This window comes from Acanthaster planci, linkage group LG02 (genome assembly GCF_054643075.1).
Source record: "Acanthaster planci isolate LZ-2023a linkage group LG02, COTS_SCS, whole genome shotgun sequence".
NCBI lineage: Eukaryota > Metazoa > Echinodermata > Asteroidea > Valvatida > Acanthasteridae > Acanthaster > Acanthaster planci.
The window spans coordinates 31,570,302-31,587,939 of record NC_141778.1 but is presented as its reverse complement, the minus strand read 5'-3'; the positions used below and the strand labels follow the sequence as shown (position 1 = coordinate 31,587,939).

At 42.7% G+C, this 17,638-nt stretch overlaps 1 protein-coding gene across 2 annotated transcripts in view; it reads right to left on the bottom strand.

Annotated features, from left to right (window-relative positions):
• The window catches only part of LOC110976942 (prokineticin receptor 2-like), a 36,441-nt gene extending 19,055 nt beyond the window's left edge, over positions 1-17,386 (bottom strand). The window contains exons 1-2 of one of the 2 annotated variants that reach the window (XM_022230673.2): positions 16,443-17,386; positions 4,424-5,000 (exon numbers count right to left, since the gene is read on the bottom strand). In XM_022230673.2, the coding sequence (XP_022086365.1) occupies positions 4,424-4,854 (431 nt within the window). In that variant the 5' untranslated portion in view covers positions 4,855-5,000; positions 16,443-17,386. Of the gene's footprint in view, positions 1-4,423; positions 5,001-5,166; positions 5,929-16,442 lie in introns of those variants that run through there. The other variant, XM_022230672.2, reaches the window with a different exon arrangement.
• Positions 17,387-17,638: the final 252 nt, after the last annotated feature.

Below are 17,638 nucleotides of genomic sequence, written 5' to 3'. Positions count from 1 at the left end.
TGAAAGGATTTCGGAAAAAAAGTCATCTCCTTGAATGAAGCTTAGATTAATTTTGTAAAAGATCAACCTATTCTTGTCATGAGTAGCTGGGGTTCTGAATCTTCATGTTCACAAAAATGTAGTTTATAATCTCGAAAACAGAATCCATCCACACTCGACTGTATCTCAAACGATGGATAAAGTGTTTTAAGAAATTCTCGCCAAACATTGTGCTGCTTAAGTCAGAAACACTAAGCTGGCATTTCACCACGCAACCTGTAAGACACGGAACATGTTCCCATGATGACTAAAGTGTACTTTAATTAAGACCCTGAATTATGAAATAAAGCAGACAAGATCAAGCATTCAATGTGTGCGCTCCCAGCTAGTTTACTTGCGTAAGACGAGCGACACGTATGTAATGCCTCTTGTCAGAGAAATGTGCAGCTTAAGTCCGAATATTGACACCAAGAAGGACCTCCGTTATTGACGAATTTATATCAAATCTGTCGACCACTTGCGCCCAAGGTGACAACTCTATTCGATTGACGACACACAAAATCAGTGCACCGATGAATTTATATTTGATTTGTGGAACCGAGGGACTAAACATGTGTGTCGTGAGAAAATTTGTTACTGTTTCGTTGGAAGTCCATGCAGTGCAATGAGCCTGGAAACCTGGCTGGGAAAGAAAAAGACTCTCTGATAGCCAAGAGAGGAAGAAAGGAGTCACGATTGATGCCATTACGCAAGAAACGTGCGATTGATTGAGCGACTTTTGTGGTCTAATGGATGGAAAAAATGCTTGAAGTACTCGACAGAGAGGACCGTAAGTAACAGCCAGCCAAGGCCAAGCCGAGCGGAAATCAAGTCCTTGATTCTCGACGCGACGATACAGCGCTTCCGGGTACACAAGCTGGACAGACGAGTCGTCTGGCCGAGCGGAAAATTCACGCCATCTTCGATTTCTAGTTTTACTTTCTCTCTGCTGGGGGACATGCTGACATTCAAATTTCGTAATTGGCGTACGCTTGGGAAACGAAAGAAGTCCTTAGGTGAATTAGGACGGTAACCACTGCGGGCATTAGCGCCTAGGAAAACCTATTAAGATTCTCTCTCGAGAGAAGTGTTGCATCCAAATCGATGCGAAGCGAGAACATCGCAGGCAGCATGCACGTTAAAGGTGAAAAACATACATCTTGGAAAGTTACGGTGGTGTAGTGCACAGTAGTTACTAATGAGAGGGCGTTAAAGTGTTATTCTCCTAAAATCTGCACTGCAGTTGGCGAAAAACGAAGTACTCGATTTCAGAGGAACATTTAAATCTTTTCATCAAAATGATCCGGATGCAAGATTGCTTAGTAAGTCCTAAAGGGCTGGAAATAAGAAAAAAAGAATTCACTTGCATAAAAGTAAAGCGGACGATGTTTTTTAGAGGTTGTCTACATTTAAAATATTTGATTGGTAGATTAGGGTGAAGACAGTAAGGGATTGCTAGTTTTATACTTCATGAAGCAAAGGCACCTTCCCATGCGGGGGGGGAATAATTGCACTGTTCTCCGTTCATTTTTGAAATGAAGTAGAACTAATTTGTCCGCTCCACTCGCTGGAAAGTTCCTTCTCTTCGCAGAGCTTCTTGAGTCTTCCAACCCAAGAAGAGTGTGACATTCTGACATGGCAAGACGAACGCGTCAATTGCTCTTCCCTGGAGACCGCAAACCTTCGGCGGCTACTTGTACAACCTTTTAAGAAGGTACACATCTTGGATCCGCAGACGGTTTGCCGTCGATTCCCCCGTGGATTCAAACTGCAAATGGCCTGCAAAGTTCAGGCTATTTTTTTTTCAATCCCGCTTCCAGGCTGTCAACTGTCACATCCGGCTCTTCTTTGACATTTGCAGCAGAAAGTATTTTGTACGAAACGTCGAAGCCACTGATCGGAGGATTCTTCCTTCACGAATGTTTTATTGGTTGAGTGCTGGACCATATTAGCGTCTCGGATTTCTCCTTTTCTCCCTAATTTAATTGCTGATACTGGACACTTGTTGACCATGAGAAAACCCTCTCACGGAATCATCGTTAAACAACTAAAACAGCGGAGGCACAGAAATGTTGCTGACCGTTCTGAGAGCGAAAAACGATCGGCGAGGCGCACTACTGTGACCACGGGGGGCCGTCCCTACTTTTTTAGGGTCAATGGCTTGCGTTTCTGGAAATCAATACACTAAAGTACACTGTTGAGTGCAATGAAGCCGCTCTGCCTTGAATTCTTTCATTTTTCTCTATTACCTACAAGAGCGGATCTAGAACCCCTTTTTCGGGGGGTGGATGGGGTAATTTCTTTTTGGGGGGTCAAAATAAATTTGGAACTTCTTTATGTAACAATCATCGCCTTTTTATTAAAATATAATACCTGGAGCAAAGAAATGGAACAGTATTTACTGTCGCACAAGCAGCACATAAATTAAAGCAAAGGTAACGAAGTCAAAAAAACACAAAAAAACCCCGAAGTTCACTACGAGAGCATGACTAATTATGGTTAGATTATTAATTATAAAGTTCATTTAATATATGAAATCCATGGCGAGCTCACCCCTGTAAGGCGCACTTGCGAATGGGACAAATAACACCGATTGAGTTCCTTCCATTTCATCGTATATGGAAAGTGAACAGATCACAACACCTTCGCCGTCTAACGACGACACGCAGACGCCGTTAATTAATGCTACAGTTCAGGTTAAATTTCAACAACGTTGAATCTATGATGACCAAAGAAATAAAACAAAGCCAAAGCAAAACAAAAAAACAACAACAAAAACTCAAATCTGGCAAGAAGGCTTGTTGCGATTGTGGGAATCCTAATATTGTAATTCGCAGCTTGGATGGTGCAAACACAGGTAAGACATCGTGGTGCTTAAACTCATTAGCAAGATATTAATAGCCCGGTAGCAATTGTGTAGTGTTGTTCCTGTTTGCGTAGTAAATATAACCCACCAAATGTCAAAGAGTGTGTAACCAAACAAAACAAACACAGAATACTTTAGACAAAACCAGCTCTCACTAGCCTATTGTCATGAACTGAAACAGCAATGAATTGTTAAACTTGACAAAATTCACGACAACAAAATATCCAAAATGCTAGTGCAGGAATTGTTGTAAATTGAGATATCTGCCTTTGGTGACGTAACTTTTTTGATTATGAATATGCAAATAACATTGGCATAAAGATTTTTCAAAAAGCGTCAAAACGCCTTAAAATGCCAAAACCAATATAATGGGATACAAAGGAGGAGTTACATGAACTACTAGAAACAATTACACCGCACGGACCCTTGAAAGAGGTGTAGCGTTCCAACTTTCCTACGTGTACCCGATCAAGGCAAGCCAACAATGTACTGAGTCAGCACAATGAAAGTAATTCTATTAGTTCTGTGTTCAGCTGAAGGTGCTACATTCATTTGTTTGCCGTGATTCGAGGGATGATCAAGAACGCTCCCGAGGCGCACACCATAACGGGCGTTCATTTCACCATAGACAACTTTCTAACAAACTCAATTACCGCTTTTGACAACAGTAAGAATGTGTTTACTGTGAATGGGTCTTATCATTCCCGCAGTTTGAGATAACTTTCAAAATTATGTTCTTTTTACCGACTGGCGCTGTGTGTAATCTGCACGCGTTTCTATGATCATTTTCGCTTACAATCAACGCGGGATAAGTTTCAGAGTGAGATAGTTATTCATACCGTGCACTGCATTCGACATTAACAAATTTTAAAAAAAGGTGGTGGAGGCATCTGGTGCGCAAGTCCCGAATTCACATACTTGAATAGCAAACTGTTATTTTGTTCCATAACATATACACAATGACTGAAAGATGTTGGACCTGTAAATAGGTATGGATAAACTAGGACATGTAGGCCTATCCAGGGGAAATCATACCAAACTTCTAGCGACCTGAATCTCAAAGTTAAAGATATTTTCACCAATTTCTCATCTGAACGACTCTTGTCCCATACAGATAGGCTGCACACAAAAATCTGACCGAGTTTCCCCTTTTCTTCTATTTATCTACCAGTCAAGCCGATTCAGTGTCCTCTGTCTCCGTAGAATCCGTAGCTTAGTCAACCATTTGTAAAGTTATTTCGTACATGGATTTCTCTGCAATACTCCATCAATCATCCACTTAACCCTGGACGGTCTTCCCTTTCGAAACATATCGGAGACAGTAAACTACCATGATGATGTCCAGGGCTGTTGCGAATTTATCTTTCACTTGGAAATTTGAAACGAACCGCCACCCCACACTAGATTGGTGTGATCCTGGATAGGATCAAATCCTACACGGACCTTACTAGATGGGCGATGGGTAAGAAAATGTAGCCCTGAAGCTAATTAAGGATTCTTTATAATTAACACCCCATTTTTTTGGCAAAGCATGCTCACCTGTCAACAGCTATGACGAGAAGTGTGTTGACCGAGACGAACAAGGACGCGTTCTTCACGGTGCCGACGAAGCGGCACATGACGCTGCCGAAGGCCCAGTTATCGGTCATGTAATAGTGCAGCGTGAAGGGCGCACTGAGGAGGGCCATCAGGGCGTCCGAAACGGCCAGATTGGCAATCATGAGGTTGGTGACGGTCCGCAGGCGCTTGTGGAACAGGATGATGAAGACCAAGAGGCTGTCCCCGACGCCCGAGATGACAATGGTCAGGATGAAGGTTACGGCCAAGAAGACCTTCACCACGGGGTGAATGTAGACCGCACAGTCGGTGTCGAAATACTCTGACCCCAGGTGTCCCCAGGAAAACTCCTGTGAGTTGTTCCAGTAGGCCAAGTCTGAGGTCAGGTTAGCCTGATCGTCCAACTGATTCATGGTGGCTTCTGATACCTCAATTGTCTACAACAGTTTCACTTGAAAACGATGGAGCCGAGTCCTCGACAAGATCACATTTCAGTCAAATACCACCCGCCATGTTTCGAGGCTCAATCTGAGTGATGTCCAACATGCTGACTGCCTTTCTGTAAAGACACCAATGACAAAAAATTCACTCAAGACAACAATGAAAACAACAAAGAGCCGTATAATAATGAATTCAGTGACCTTGCTGATAACTACAGCTTAAAGTAACATCTCTGAGGGAGTTGCATTTTTGACTCTCGATTCAGAACTTCATCAAAGACGCACCTTGAAAACAACAATATCCAATTGGAAATGCGATGCCTTGACTTGAGCAATCAAATCCAGCCAAATCACGCACAACCACTAGATGCTGCAGTTCGAGAGCAGTAGCGTAAACGGCAACTCACAAGTCTCTGCAAACACTCTTCCCCTACATACTGTCGCAAGCGGGAAATGTGATTGACCGCGTGCTCCGATCGCACTCAGCCCACCCTGACATCACCGGACCGAGTGATCGTCCAATCAGCAACCACCAACGGCGTGTGAAGCGCCCCCTACAAACCTCCCCACACCCCAGCTGCCATCGAGGTCAGATGTCGCTTGCATCAGGTTGTCCGTCACGGTCCCCACTCCCCGGCGCGCCGCTAATCGAAACTATAATATGCAATCTGACGAGATCATGTTAACATTCACGCAATTATCAATAACGACCGAGGCATGCACGCTCCCGCGAATAATTTGCGCCCAGATGACAGTCTCGGGAGAGGAAGGAAGGAATAAAGAAGAAACCAACCATTCAAGCATTGCAGGGTTGCTGCTGAGTTGAGATGACATGTCTTAGATTTCACTAATTAATGCGGCCTTGTTACCGAAATTTCACGTTGCCTCACAGAAGAGCCAGAAGACAATGTCGGGTATGTCGTTCGCATGATAATGACAACACGATCGCTCCTCTATCCAGCGAGAAAAGGCGACGTTCGCCTCGTTTTGAGTCTCTACCTCTTTTCCAATAACCGCCACTTCTTTCAGTCTCTGACCATCGCGGGACTAGAAAGGTCACAATTATGGTGCAATTTGTTTGTGCTTACGTGCCAAATCGATTCGCTGATTTGAGGTTTAACAATTATTAACCAACAGCCAAAATAACAGATGACTTTGTCCGTCCCAAAATGATTTTGAAGACCAAACACTTTCTCATCGCATGTTGTCACATGTCATAGTATCTCAGGATACGCGTTTACATAAACACCAGTAAAGCACGCCTTTACAGGAATTTCATTGTATAAAACAGAATTAATTCACTATATTGTCTCTTTAAATCAACGGTAATTCAAGGCAAAAGTTGGAGAATCGGACAAGATTGCTGCTGATGTAAGCAGCTCACGTTTTCCCTACACTGCGTCCTTTATGGCCCGCAGCAAAATCATAATTGACAGAAACCACACGTCAGTTGACGTGGGATAATTATGTGTCTACCAGATGACAGAAGTGGGACGTCCCATCATGGAAACCCCTCCCCAAGAAGCAGTTTCTTCGTTAGTAATGTGCTATATGTCATAATTTTAAAAAAATGGAAAATACATGAGTTATTTAATTTTGTGCAAATCTCTCAAGATTGATTAGTTGTCATGCAGTACGTGCTAAAGTCCAATTCTGTCAGAACTTGACTATGGTACATACATTTAAATGGGAAATAATGCCTACTTTAGGCCACTGGAAGTTTCTTTTTTGTTTTACATTAAATTAGTCTATGTTTATTTGTTTTTTTTATTTGTTTGTTTTAGTTTTCTTTTCTACTCCTTAATCATAAATTTTGTGTTAACGTCTTGGGCATTAAAGGACACATTCAGCCTTCCATTGTTTTATGTCGAACTACAAGTAAGTTTTCCACATGGAAATCTATTTCAATTTCTCTGCCAACAAATCGGAGCTCTGCTCTTTCTCCGTTGTGCAGAAGCGGATGTTATTTGAAGTACGTGCCGCGAATTATAAGTTGAGCAATCAAGGATGCAGGCGACAATTATATCAATTGCGATTGAGGCTGTAATTGAATTACTAAACCCACATGGGACAATTTCAATCACGAGCCGCGGTGGGACTTGGTGCCCTTTTTCTTTTCATCTCCGAATGTTTTTAATTTTGCGACTAGTCTTTCTCCGCTAAGAAGTGATCAGAAGCGTTAACTCTTTTTAAGAGTGGCTTTGTGTTGGGGGGAGGCATGAGGAGAATCACGTTTTAAAAGACAAAATAAATCTTTCAAACATACGCATCACCGATTCCTACAAGCAAAAAACTACAAACACTGTTACTGCACGATAAAAAAAATGGTCAAAACTTCCACACGCTTCAATATCCTATCCGGCTTATCTACGGTGAGATTGCCCTACCGTATAAATGTGCTTTACGTTCATGGATTTCAAATAGGCAAGCCACATGTGACACAGAGAAAACCTCACCTATTTCCCTACTCGGTCTTGGCAGAATGATATGCTGACCGTCCGACTTCAATCCCTGCTCGCCTGAATGTGTTTGTCATAAACATGCATGGACTAAGTTTAAGTGTTTGCAGGCTACGACTTCTGTTGAGTGAAACTTCAGGGCCTTAATTCTTAGTATACATTATTGCACGATGAGCGTGAATTCCCCAATCGGTGGAAAACTACGATGGGTTGATATGTTAGTGTAGAAAGACGCTCCTAGCTGTTATGTACATGGGGAAGCTGTTGAATGCTGACACCAGGTCTGTGCTTTTAAATCAAAAGGTTACCGAGTCAGGTCACCGATTAATGAAGAAAGACGCACAATTTGTGGATACAAATTAACAATTTACCCGGAGCAAAGTTTTTTAATCAATTTTACATCCTGATATGACCTGTGCTATTTGAATTTTATGAACCAATCAAAGTGATATGTGGCCACCAGATATAGGATCTGTTTGACATCTGGCGACAAATCCGATCCGTTCCTCCGACAGAACGCCGTCTGGGTGACCTATATAATCGCCAATACAATGTTTGGAGGGTCTGCGATTTACATTTCATTTCTTGGTAAGTTCTCTGCAGCTAGGGAGGGTAATTGTCAATGAAGCGGCCATTACATCCAAGATAAGGAACATTAGTCGCCTACATTGCCAGCACTCGACCTTTCGGGCGATTCAAGGGCCGTTACGGGCGAATTTGACAATGACACTTCATGCCTAGCTGGCTGCGGGCCGCTGCCTGATGGTGGGCAGCGCACGTGGATAAAGGTGCCGATTTCTTGTTAATCATTAAGCAGGGTTAGCCGTCGAGGAGCGTAATTGTTGGAGTTGTTTAGCTCAGGCGGCAGCTCACTTGATCGCTCATGCCGTGCTCACTATCTTCTGACGCTTGGTTTACTGAGATCGCTCCTTCTTTCATCCGGGGCCTATTTATTGATTCATGCCTACGTCTGCGAAGTTCAAGTAGTTGTTTGTTACAGAGGGCCTAATACGTTTATGGTTGAGGGTAAAGTGTTGACAAATTGGTCGTGCCTCCTTCGCTCTACATAATCACTTTTTTTGTAAATTCCCAACACGACGAGAACCGTGTAACTGTTCATGTACATGTACTCTGTCATATTAAATTTCGCAACTTTTTATAACTCGAGAGTGCTTGGCATAAAAGCCGCTTGCTTCAACCTCACTGGAATGTTGGCTCCGTCGAATGGATAGAGTGAAGTATAAATTTAGAGAAGTTATTGTTAGATACGAGGCTACCATAGAAGTTTGAGACTAAAATGGCCTGAGTGATGGGTGTCAACATGAGTGATGCTGCATCGGTATCTTACAAATCACCCAAAAGAAAAGGCACGAATCAGGCCCTGGCTTTGATAGGCTTTCTATCAGAGAAGCTCTCTGTGTTTATAAAGTCCCCTTTAAAGCGTCCGTTTTTGCCTCGTTAGGGAAACGTTGCCAATCCGTCACTCCGGCGCTTCGGGATCACTGCGGCACGCGCGCCCGTCAATACACCGCTTCACTCCGCTGAGCCCCAGACTGACCGCGACATATCTCGTTCTCATTACCGTTTGGAAACTCTCCCTTGTGTCAACCTCGCGACCCCCCACGCGCGCATGGCGGCGGAAGAAGGGCGCATAACTTTTGGACAAAGCAAACCAATCTGCCAGATACTCAACGACCTTGTCATACTTTCCAACTTCCATCTGGTTGCCTGGATTGCGCACATTCACACATTGCCGGAGTTCAAGACGATAAGGGAGAATGTACTTCGGATGTTTTGGGTCGAGCGTCAATATTAGTTCAACTGCACATAGGCTGCCGCCTCCGGTCCACGCTCAGCATTTCACTACGTGCGTACGAGAATCTCAAGCTAACGGGTGTCACCTGATCTGTCTCATGCCGTGTGGCAGGGCAAGGAGACCTCAATCTCGCTCGAGAGAGGATAAGAATTTCTTAAGCAGCAAATTTCTTCATTACTCTTCGCTGCAAATAGACACAACGATGACACGGAAATGTCTTGTTCAAAACCATCATCTTTCATAGCCTCTGGTGCTTACAGAACACCAGCAGCTCCCCACCACCAGGGTGGTCTGAAACAATATTACAATTATTATCAAGGGCTGTACAAACACGACTGCACGTATAAGTGCCGTGGGAATATTAATTTAGTAAAGCAGTAAGTGAACCAATGCGAGAAGTAACTAGGAGTGCATGTAGTAAGTTAAAGCTTGTCTCGGTACAGAAACTTTCCGTCGTTCACTCGCCCTATCAAGCGTTGCTAATTGTCATGTTAAGCCACAACGATTTCCCCCCATGCTGTCACGATGCCTGTCGCAATTTGTCTCGGTGATGTTGCAACAGAATCCAGGTCATCGAACAAGGCTTCGATTGCTTTGTCGAAAGTATTGGCCCGTGGACTTGGGAAAAAACAGCCATCCAAACGTTGACGATCCGTAACAGGGTCACTGACTAGAATACAGCCGACGAGACCGACTTCCTGGAAGATGATTGAAAAATATAAATCTTCCTCGCTTGGCGGTCTGTGGTTTTTATCGGGCGCGCACGTACACGTGAAAGGCTCCACTGCCGAGCTCATCGAGTTTGCACGGCAAACGAAATTGTTTCTTGATCTTTGACCGAAAGTTCAGCACATGCAACATGCAAAGACGATGATTGTATGTAAAGATAAAGGTCATATTTTACTATGATTTACGAACAACTTTCCTATGATTAGGCCTATCAGATAGATGTAACATGAACTACGTTATGCTTGTTTTGTTTCCCTCCAAATATACAACCAGTATAAACACGCAAATGATGGAATAGATGCACTATGGATGTACCTAGTATGCAAGTCTGGCAGGACCCTAAGTCAAGCTTTCCCCGTGAGTAACATTGCAATACATTTTCCATGGGAAATCTGCCGAATATTTTGACAACCACAAACCATGCTAATTAAAATGCAGGGAATCATAGACACTGCTCTTACACCAATCTCCAGGTCTGCACAAAACTACAGTGCTACTTGTGGCCTCTTTGGAGCTTTTAAACTGACATAAAAATAATTCACTTCACTATTACGTTCAGTTTATGCCACTCTATTTTTTCATTTTTGTTCTTTAAAGGAAGACTCCTCCCGCTCGAACACCTCTTAGCTTACCGTTACATTGCACGCTAGAATCGCCGGCAGTACGCCTCATTTTGCTGCAGGAACCTTACTGTCGAACTGACGCCAAACAAGACACAAAGCGTGAACAGTTGAAATGGGGTTTAATTAAATCATAAATTTGCCGCTCGAAGAGACAGGTTGATCAATAAATTCAGTGTCAATGTCCCTCAAACGATGACTCCAGACCTCAATAAAAGGGGGTCTAAACTCAACTTATGACAGCCGTAACTTAACAGTGCTGTGGGTAACACTGACACGGGGTTATTGCGGGCAGAGAGCATTGAATTACGACTTGTATCTACCACAATGTAGCTCCGCGGAGTAAGCGCAATGACTGATGACCGTATCACGGTGCTTCGTTACCAAGAATCGCCAAAGTTTTATGCCGTTGGGCCTGTTTTTTATCAATTTCAATAAAAAAGTTTTAAAATGAATTCCAGTGGAATGTCAGGTAATTTTTTTTGGATGAACATTCAAAAGAATTACATTCACAACATGGGAAGGTATTGTCACATTTATTTTTTCACGAAATTCCTTTCAATTTCTGTGAAAATAGCATTTGCTTGAGTTGGTTTAAGCCTTATCAAGAAAGAATAGAGATTCGAAAAACAAAAAACTGATACCTCTGGCAAAAATAACAACATCCGGTAAAAACGCTACCTCGGGTGTTGAATCATGTTTCGTGTCAATGTCTTCACAATTAGAGCTAGCTCAAATGGAGCGTGTATCTTCTTATATTGCAGGTCTGCTGAATGATACAAGACACAATTTCAGAAAAGCACGAGTAACTTGGAGTGACTATGGTAGGTGGTCTGTGAAAGATGTGAAGCCTTTACAGCGTGAACATTGCTTGAATAAAATTACCAGATAGCGTTTTTTTTCACAGTGGCATTACAATCGCCCACTATAAGTCGTTTTATGACAATGATGTTGACATTCTAGAAAGCGTGTATGGACTTGAGCTACTAAACCCAGTAAAGTTTAGGAAGTTATATAATTGATAGTGACTCACAAGAATTGTCAAAAATTCGGTTTTAATTTTAATGATTTTTCCGACAAAATCCCACGCGTTGAGCTCGGTCATGTTTTGGAATAAGCCGCTGTTGTCGCCGCACAAGTCCCCAAAGGATACCGCTATGTTTTAAACACTCCCCAAACAGGTTGACATTTGGAAGGGCGATTAACGCAACACCTGTATTTGAAACCAAATACAAGTAATCGAATCTCTGTGGAGACCGACTGTCTTGCCATTAGATCATCGAGAATTACCGCGTCAAATACTACGCGATCTGACCAGCACCTGTCTTGTCCGGACACTGATTTGTCACACTTTGTAGGCGACCATAGTATCGGATTTATATACTCAGCTATCGCAACTGATGCCGATATGCCAAAAAAAGTGTTTTCACCATAATGACGAAATGGCATGTCTGTCGCCTCTGTTAATGCTTCTTAACTCACCAGACTCTAGCAGGCAGTACCTTATGGGGGGCATACGCAGGAGGAAAGTTTTCGGAAATTGTTGTGTAAATGTGATTAAATTGATCTACGGTTCATCTATTTGTATTTTGTATACCCCTATCCAAAAGTTTATTTCGCCATTTCAGCTTCCATGGCCAAACTTTGCTTTAAAGTAACAGAGAGTATAAATAATACATTTTACTTTTGACTGCCATTTTGAAATGCCTTTCACTTGCAGCATTAAGAAAAGAAAATCACCTGTTATTCTCATTTCCCTGACCGGGATCTTCTTTATATAGAGTATGAGAATAACAAAGAGACAGAGGCCTGAAATCTATTCGACTTCACTTTCTAAGGCTTCCTGACAGGTTCTTCCCTGTGGCATGCTTTGGTCCATTTTGACGGGCTTAGAAACTCGCGACTTGTTTATTCGCATGGATATTGATCAAACAGACGAAGCCACATCATCACAAAGCTGGTTTGCAGTGCGATTTTCCATGCTTTCTTTCGCAAACACACAAAAATAGGAACATCTATGCCCCTAATCTTGGCGGTGTCTGTTTTCACAGCTTCTTATACCGGGGTTAATCGATGAAGATCCGGACTGGGCCCCGGCAGTAAAGGCACAAACACAACACCAATGGCACAGCAACATGGAGATACTTTGCGCAAGCCCCTGAGCTTGTTTCCAGTGCCAAAGTCCAAGCGCTCCTCGGTCTTCGGGCATGCGTTGAGCACATCCTCGCAGACTGACACGATGCCCATGTAGGCACCTGCGCGACCTCTAATATATAAGAAAACAAATTCTTCTCAGACAAATCTCTGCCTTGGGCTTAACTGAAGGTGACAATACAATTCAGACCCTCTCCGACCTTACAATCTAAGAGCTTATTTTTGTTTTTCAAATGTAGCACGCTGACCACTTGAGTAGACCAAACGAAAAGGACCATGAGAGAAAGGACTATCTATCCGCCTCAAGCAGAAGCACCTCCTCATCGGTGGAAAAGAGCCATGTCGGTTGGGAGTGCTCATTTTGTTGGAAGCGATGCGACCGAAACGCGTGCATTTCATAGTCGTTTGTGAACCAGCGAAGCCTGTTCCTGCCAAAAGAGCCTGCGTTGCTCAGAAAATTGCGCCCTTTCTTGGTCCAGCTCGGGGCTCATCGGCTTGTTCTCGTACGTTCACGAAAGCTCGATGCGTTGTTCGTGGGTCGGCCGCTCAAACGCCGGGAACAAACAAACAACCGATTATTGCCGCTGACAGTTAATGGCAAGCAACACGCACATGGTGGCGTCCATGTACTTAAATCGCGAGTTAATGTTTGGATAACTGGGCTGAATTCTTTTCTATTTAAACAGAAGCATTCATTTCTGTGTTAAGGAAACTAATTACATGTATGTTAATTTTGCAAAACTTCCCATTGTCTCTGGCTTTGTAAGCCCCCGTCAGTAAACGCTCACCCTTATCATAGCATTTTTTTCGATACTAAATAGATAACTCCACTTTCAAATAGTATGTCTAGTTTGCAATATTTGTTTTGGTAGCAGCTTACAAATTGTTATCGGTAAAGAAAAGATGCTTTTCAATGACCACTTAATGGGGAAATCAGTATTCACTTGGAAAAAGCTTAACTTTTCAGGGCTGATGGATAAAAAATATCCATAGTGTTGAAAGAAGTCAAGCGTACTATTTTCAATGGGAGAAAATTAATGCACAAATTTGCACCAATTAGCAAGTTGTAACTTCAGAGCAATTAAACGATATGAAAGCTCTAATTCTCACGCAAACAGGTCTGTCCCAGTTGCTTTCTGAATGATGTTTTCCCTACTTATTTCCCGATTTGTAAAACTTAGGCTATACATCACCAACCCGAAGGGTAAATATGCACCCCATCCCGGAGGGGCAAAACTGCAAATAAACGGAGGCTCATGTGCAGAACCGACCACTATCGCACTTGATTCCGGCAAACTGCTTTAAATGCGACGACTGAGAAATATCAAATCAGTACTAATGGATAAGTTGGAGAATAGAGGACAAGAGAGTAGGTCGGATGAGTAAATGTGCAGGTGGAATGTGAACGAAAAACGATCGCAAAGGTCTTGTCTTGTGGAAGACGTTATTGGGCTGATATCTTCGGCAAATTTCACTCGTCTTGTATGAAATATTTCTCAGAGTGCATTCAGCCATTTTGATAATGATCAGACCGAGGTCAACCGCACTATGTGTCCCATGTAGTTTGATTCTTCAGATGTTCTTGTTCGTGATGAAGCAAATAGGTCAAAATCTCATTGGCTTTGCGTGAAATCAGTGTGGGAATAAGGGATGCTATTTAGACACCAATAAAATGCCTTTCATGTTTTGATTTGATTTTAGCGCCACTCGTTTCGAGCCGCCAAAGTGGACTTTTTTCTGTTTGTGTGGTTTAAATTGAAAATGCGTTAAAGGGTAGCAATGAAACACGTCAGATTTAATTAAATAATTTCTTTAGAAGCCCTGAATAACGCACTCTGACTCAGCCAACTGCTCATGTAGACACAAAGTCGGTGCAATAACATGAGGACTACCGGTACATGTTGTCATTATTTTGGCCCCGGCCACATTACGGGGCAGCCAATGTTGGCTCGCTGAACTGGAGCAATACGGTAATTTCAAAGTTTTTGACATAGCATGGAAACAGAAAATTAATGATTTTTACTAAACGTGAAAGGTGAACATAATTGCTAAGATACCACACCATATAGGTGCAGACAACAAACATTACGTATTTGGTCGTTATCGAATACGCTGCGAATGCCAGCAGTGTGCATATCTTGCTTTTACTCAAGTAGCGTATTGGTCTCAATGCGACAAAGCTGTTACAACATACCAGGTACAAAGGAGAAGTATCTACATGTATAATGAAAGGACGGTGTAAGAATGTAAGTTCCGGAATTCACGATTTGGGGAGAACATTAAACTATATGTCGGTCTATATGTCTCAAAGCTGTCCACTGCTCTTGGCGTGTTGTTCTTGGCAAGTCAACAGTTAAACTTATGCGGCTTCGTTGATTCAATGAAAATGGGGCGCCATTAAACATCAGGTACAAGACACAGTACATATACGAATATGTATTTGCCGTTCGGTAGTCGCTCCCTTTGATAAAAGAAACTGGGTTCAGAAGGGATGACTCCGACTGAAATAATTATTGTTCTAAACAAAAGTCACTCAGTTTGGGAGTAATTGCTACCACTACGATGAAAATGAATACGAATCAGTAGAATCATCTAAGGCCATTGAACATGGTCGTTTTCATATCATACGGGACTCTTCAAATCCTCTTGGCTTGTTCTAAGAGCGCCATCTTTAATGTATTATTCCTCAGTTAATGAAATAAATCACTACGAAGATAAACAAACGCGAATAAAACTGTGGATAATTAAACAGAATACGAGATTCAAGGCGCCTCACACCATTCAAAGATTGTTTACAACGGCGACCAATTCGCATCCTAGCTCAATTCCTGCAAAAATTATACAGGCTCCAGTAATTCAGAGTTCCCGCCAGAGCCCAGCAAGTTGAATGCTACACTGCAGCCACGGCATTTGGATGCTAATCAATCACAGCCAAAGACTCAGGTTAAACCACGTTTTAACGGTGTGACATGCACATTATGCAGACAACAGAACCCCCACATTCTCGGACATTCTTCAGCGGTCTTTTCCCTTGTGTTCGGAGTTGATGGCGACTCCGTAATCCGGCTTGACGATCTATCACGGGAGCAATTACATTAAGGGCCGTCGTCCAGCAGGTTGTTCAGCAGTGTAAATATTGAACGAGTTTTATTAGAAACCGAGAATTTAATAGAACGTTACACCAGGAAATCTGCATTCGTACATACTCTTAATGACAGTTTCAAAGCGTAATATACACATCGATCTATCGATCACTTTGCCAATATACATCGTTGATTTTGATCTTACAAAGACAGTGACCCAGTTATAACGATAAGACGAAATCTGATGCCAATGGATCTTTAATCTACCAAGGCGGAATCGTGTAATATGTCAGGGTTCTGTTGAGACAAGCACTCCTTTTGTCACTGAGACCGACTTCATACATACAGACCTACTTCCCCAAAAAATCTTCTCGCAGCATGGTGGTTTAACAAACTCCCACAGCGGCCAATTCTGCGTAAACGGGTATCTTCATGTTTTCTTCAGGGTCGAGATTTAGTAAATGTGTTGCTTATGACAACAATGCAGATCCACTTAGATACACTTCAAATCCAAGCCTACACGTAGGCCCCCTACATCATGCATTCGTAAGCATATTAGCAGATATCCTGCTACACAGACACAATTCTTAAATCGGACAATCGCGATCAGCTCCGAGTGACTTTCTACTTGTTATGATCTCAATCTAATTACAAAAGATCATCCCGCATGTGCTCAAATAGAAATAAGGAAACTGCTTACCTGTTTTTCATTGGAATCCGAGTTACAACCGGACATGAAGGGTGCACAGTATAGGGACAGTACCACAGCATTTAGGAAATTTAGGGTGGCACATACGCGGAATGTTTGCAGACTGCCGCAACAGATGTTGACACGCAAATTTAGTGTCCAAAAATTCAATATTTACCTATGCGCAATCGTTCTCCGCTGGACAGTTATGCAACTCAATGTATGAAATCTTATGGTCTGTCGTGTAATATGCCAATGTGCCTGAGCTTAATGTCGTCCAAGATGGCAACATTATTGCGGCCTGCATCGTACTTCAGTTTCTTGCGATATTACTAATACTAAGCTGTCATCTCTGAAACTGACGATAAGTCTGGGAATTTCCTGGAACCTTGGGGTGGCTCCACTGTCAAATTCTTCGAGCGCAGCTGTAAGTTCTTAAGCTTCATCCCCGTCCGCCGTACCAGCGCGTGCCCTGTCACTGTTACCACTTGATCCAAGCTTGTCAGAGTCGGTAGGGCCAGCTAGACTGGTAACCCGCGTTTTTCAGTCTATACTTCTGTATTGCCGGCTGCTAGGCTACCAGTGAGTTCTCAAGCCAGAAATCTGTCACGTTCCGTTGGTTGAACGTGAGATGCAACACTGATGCTTCTTGTGATGGATGTCGAACCCACTCGTTACCTATTGCAGTGCTAGTAGGTTTTTGAGGTCGTTGGCTCTCTGACAGGCATTATCAAAACGGACGAGTTGTTTACGTTCTTCAAAGTGATGTGTCCCGTTAAAAATGCTATACGCTGTAAACATAGTTTCCATATTTTCCCATTAGGCCCTTATTGTAAGATGGCATGATTCTTATGATGTCCTGACGTAGAATCTAAGCCAACGTAAATGTCGTGCGACTTACTGCATCTACATCATGACCAAGACTTAGTATGACCTCGGAGAAATTTCTTATGCGTGAAGTTAAAGACAGCTTGCAGAAGTAGGGTTGTTCACAACAAAAAAACAGCTGCTTCTCAAAACGCCAGTATTTCGAACGTTTCATCTGATGAAAGAAAAGAGCTTTCTTGGCAATATCCCGAAGATGCTCCCCTCACGCTAATCGACTGTCGAAGTGTTAGAGTGCGTAAGAGAAGATCCCTCCATGCAGTGCTTCTGTTTACACAGGTGTGTTAATTTGCCATCATGGGGATTATGTTTGTTGTCTCATT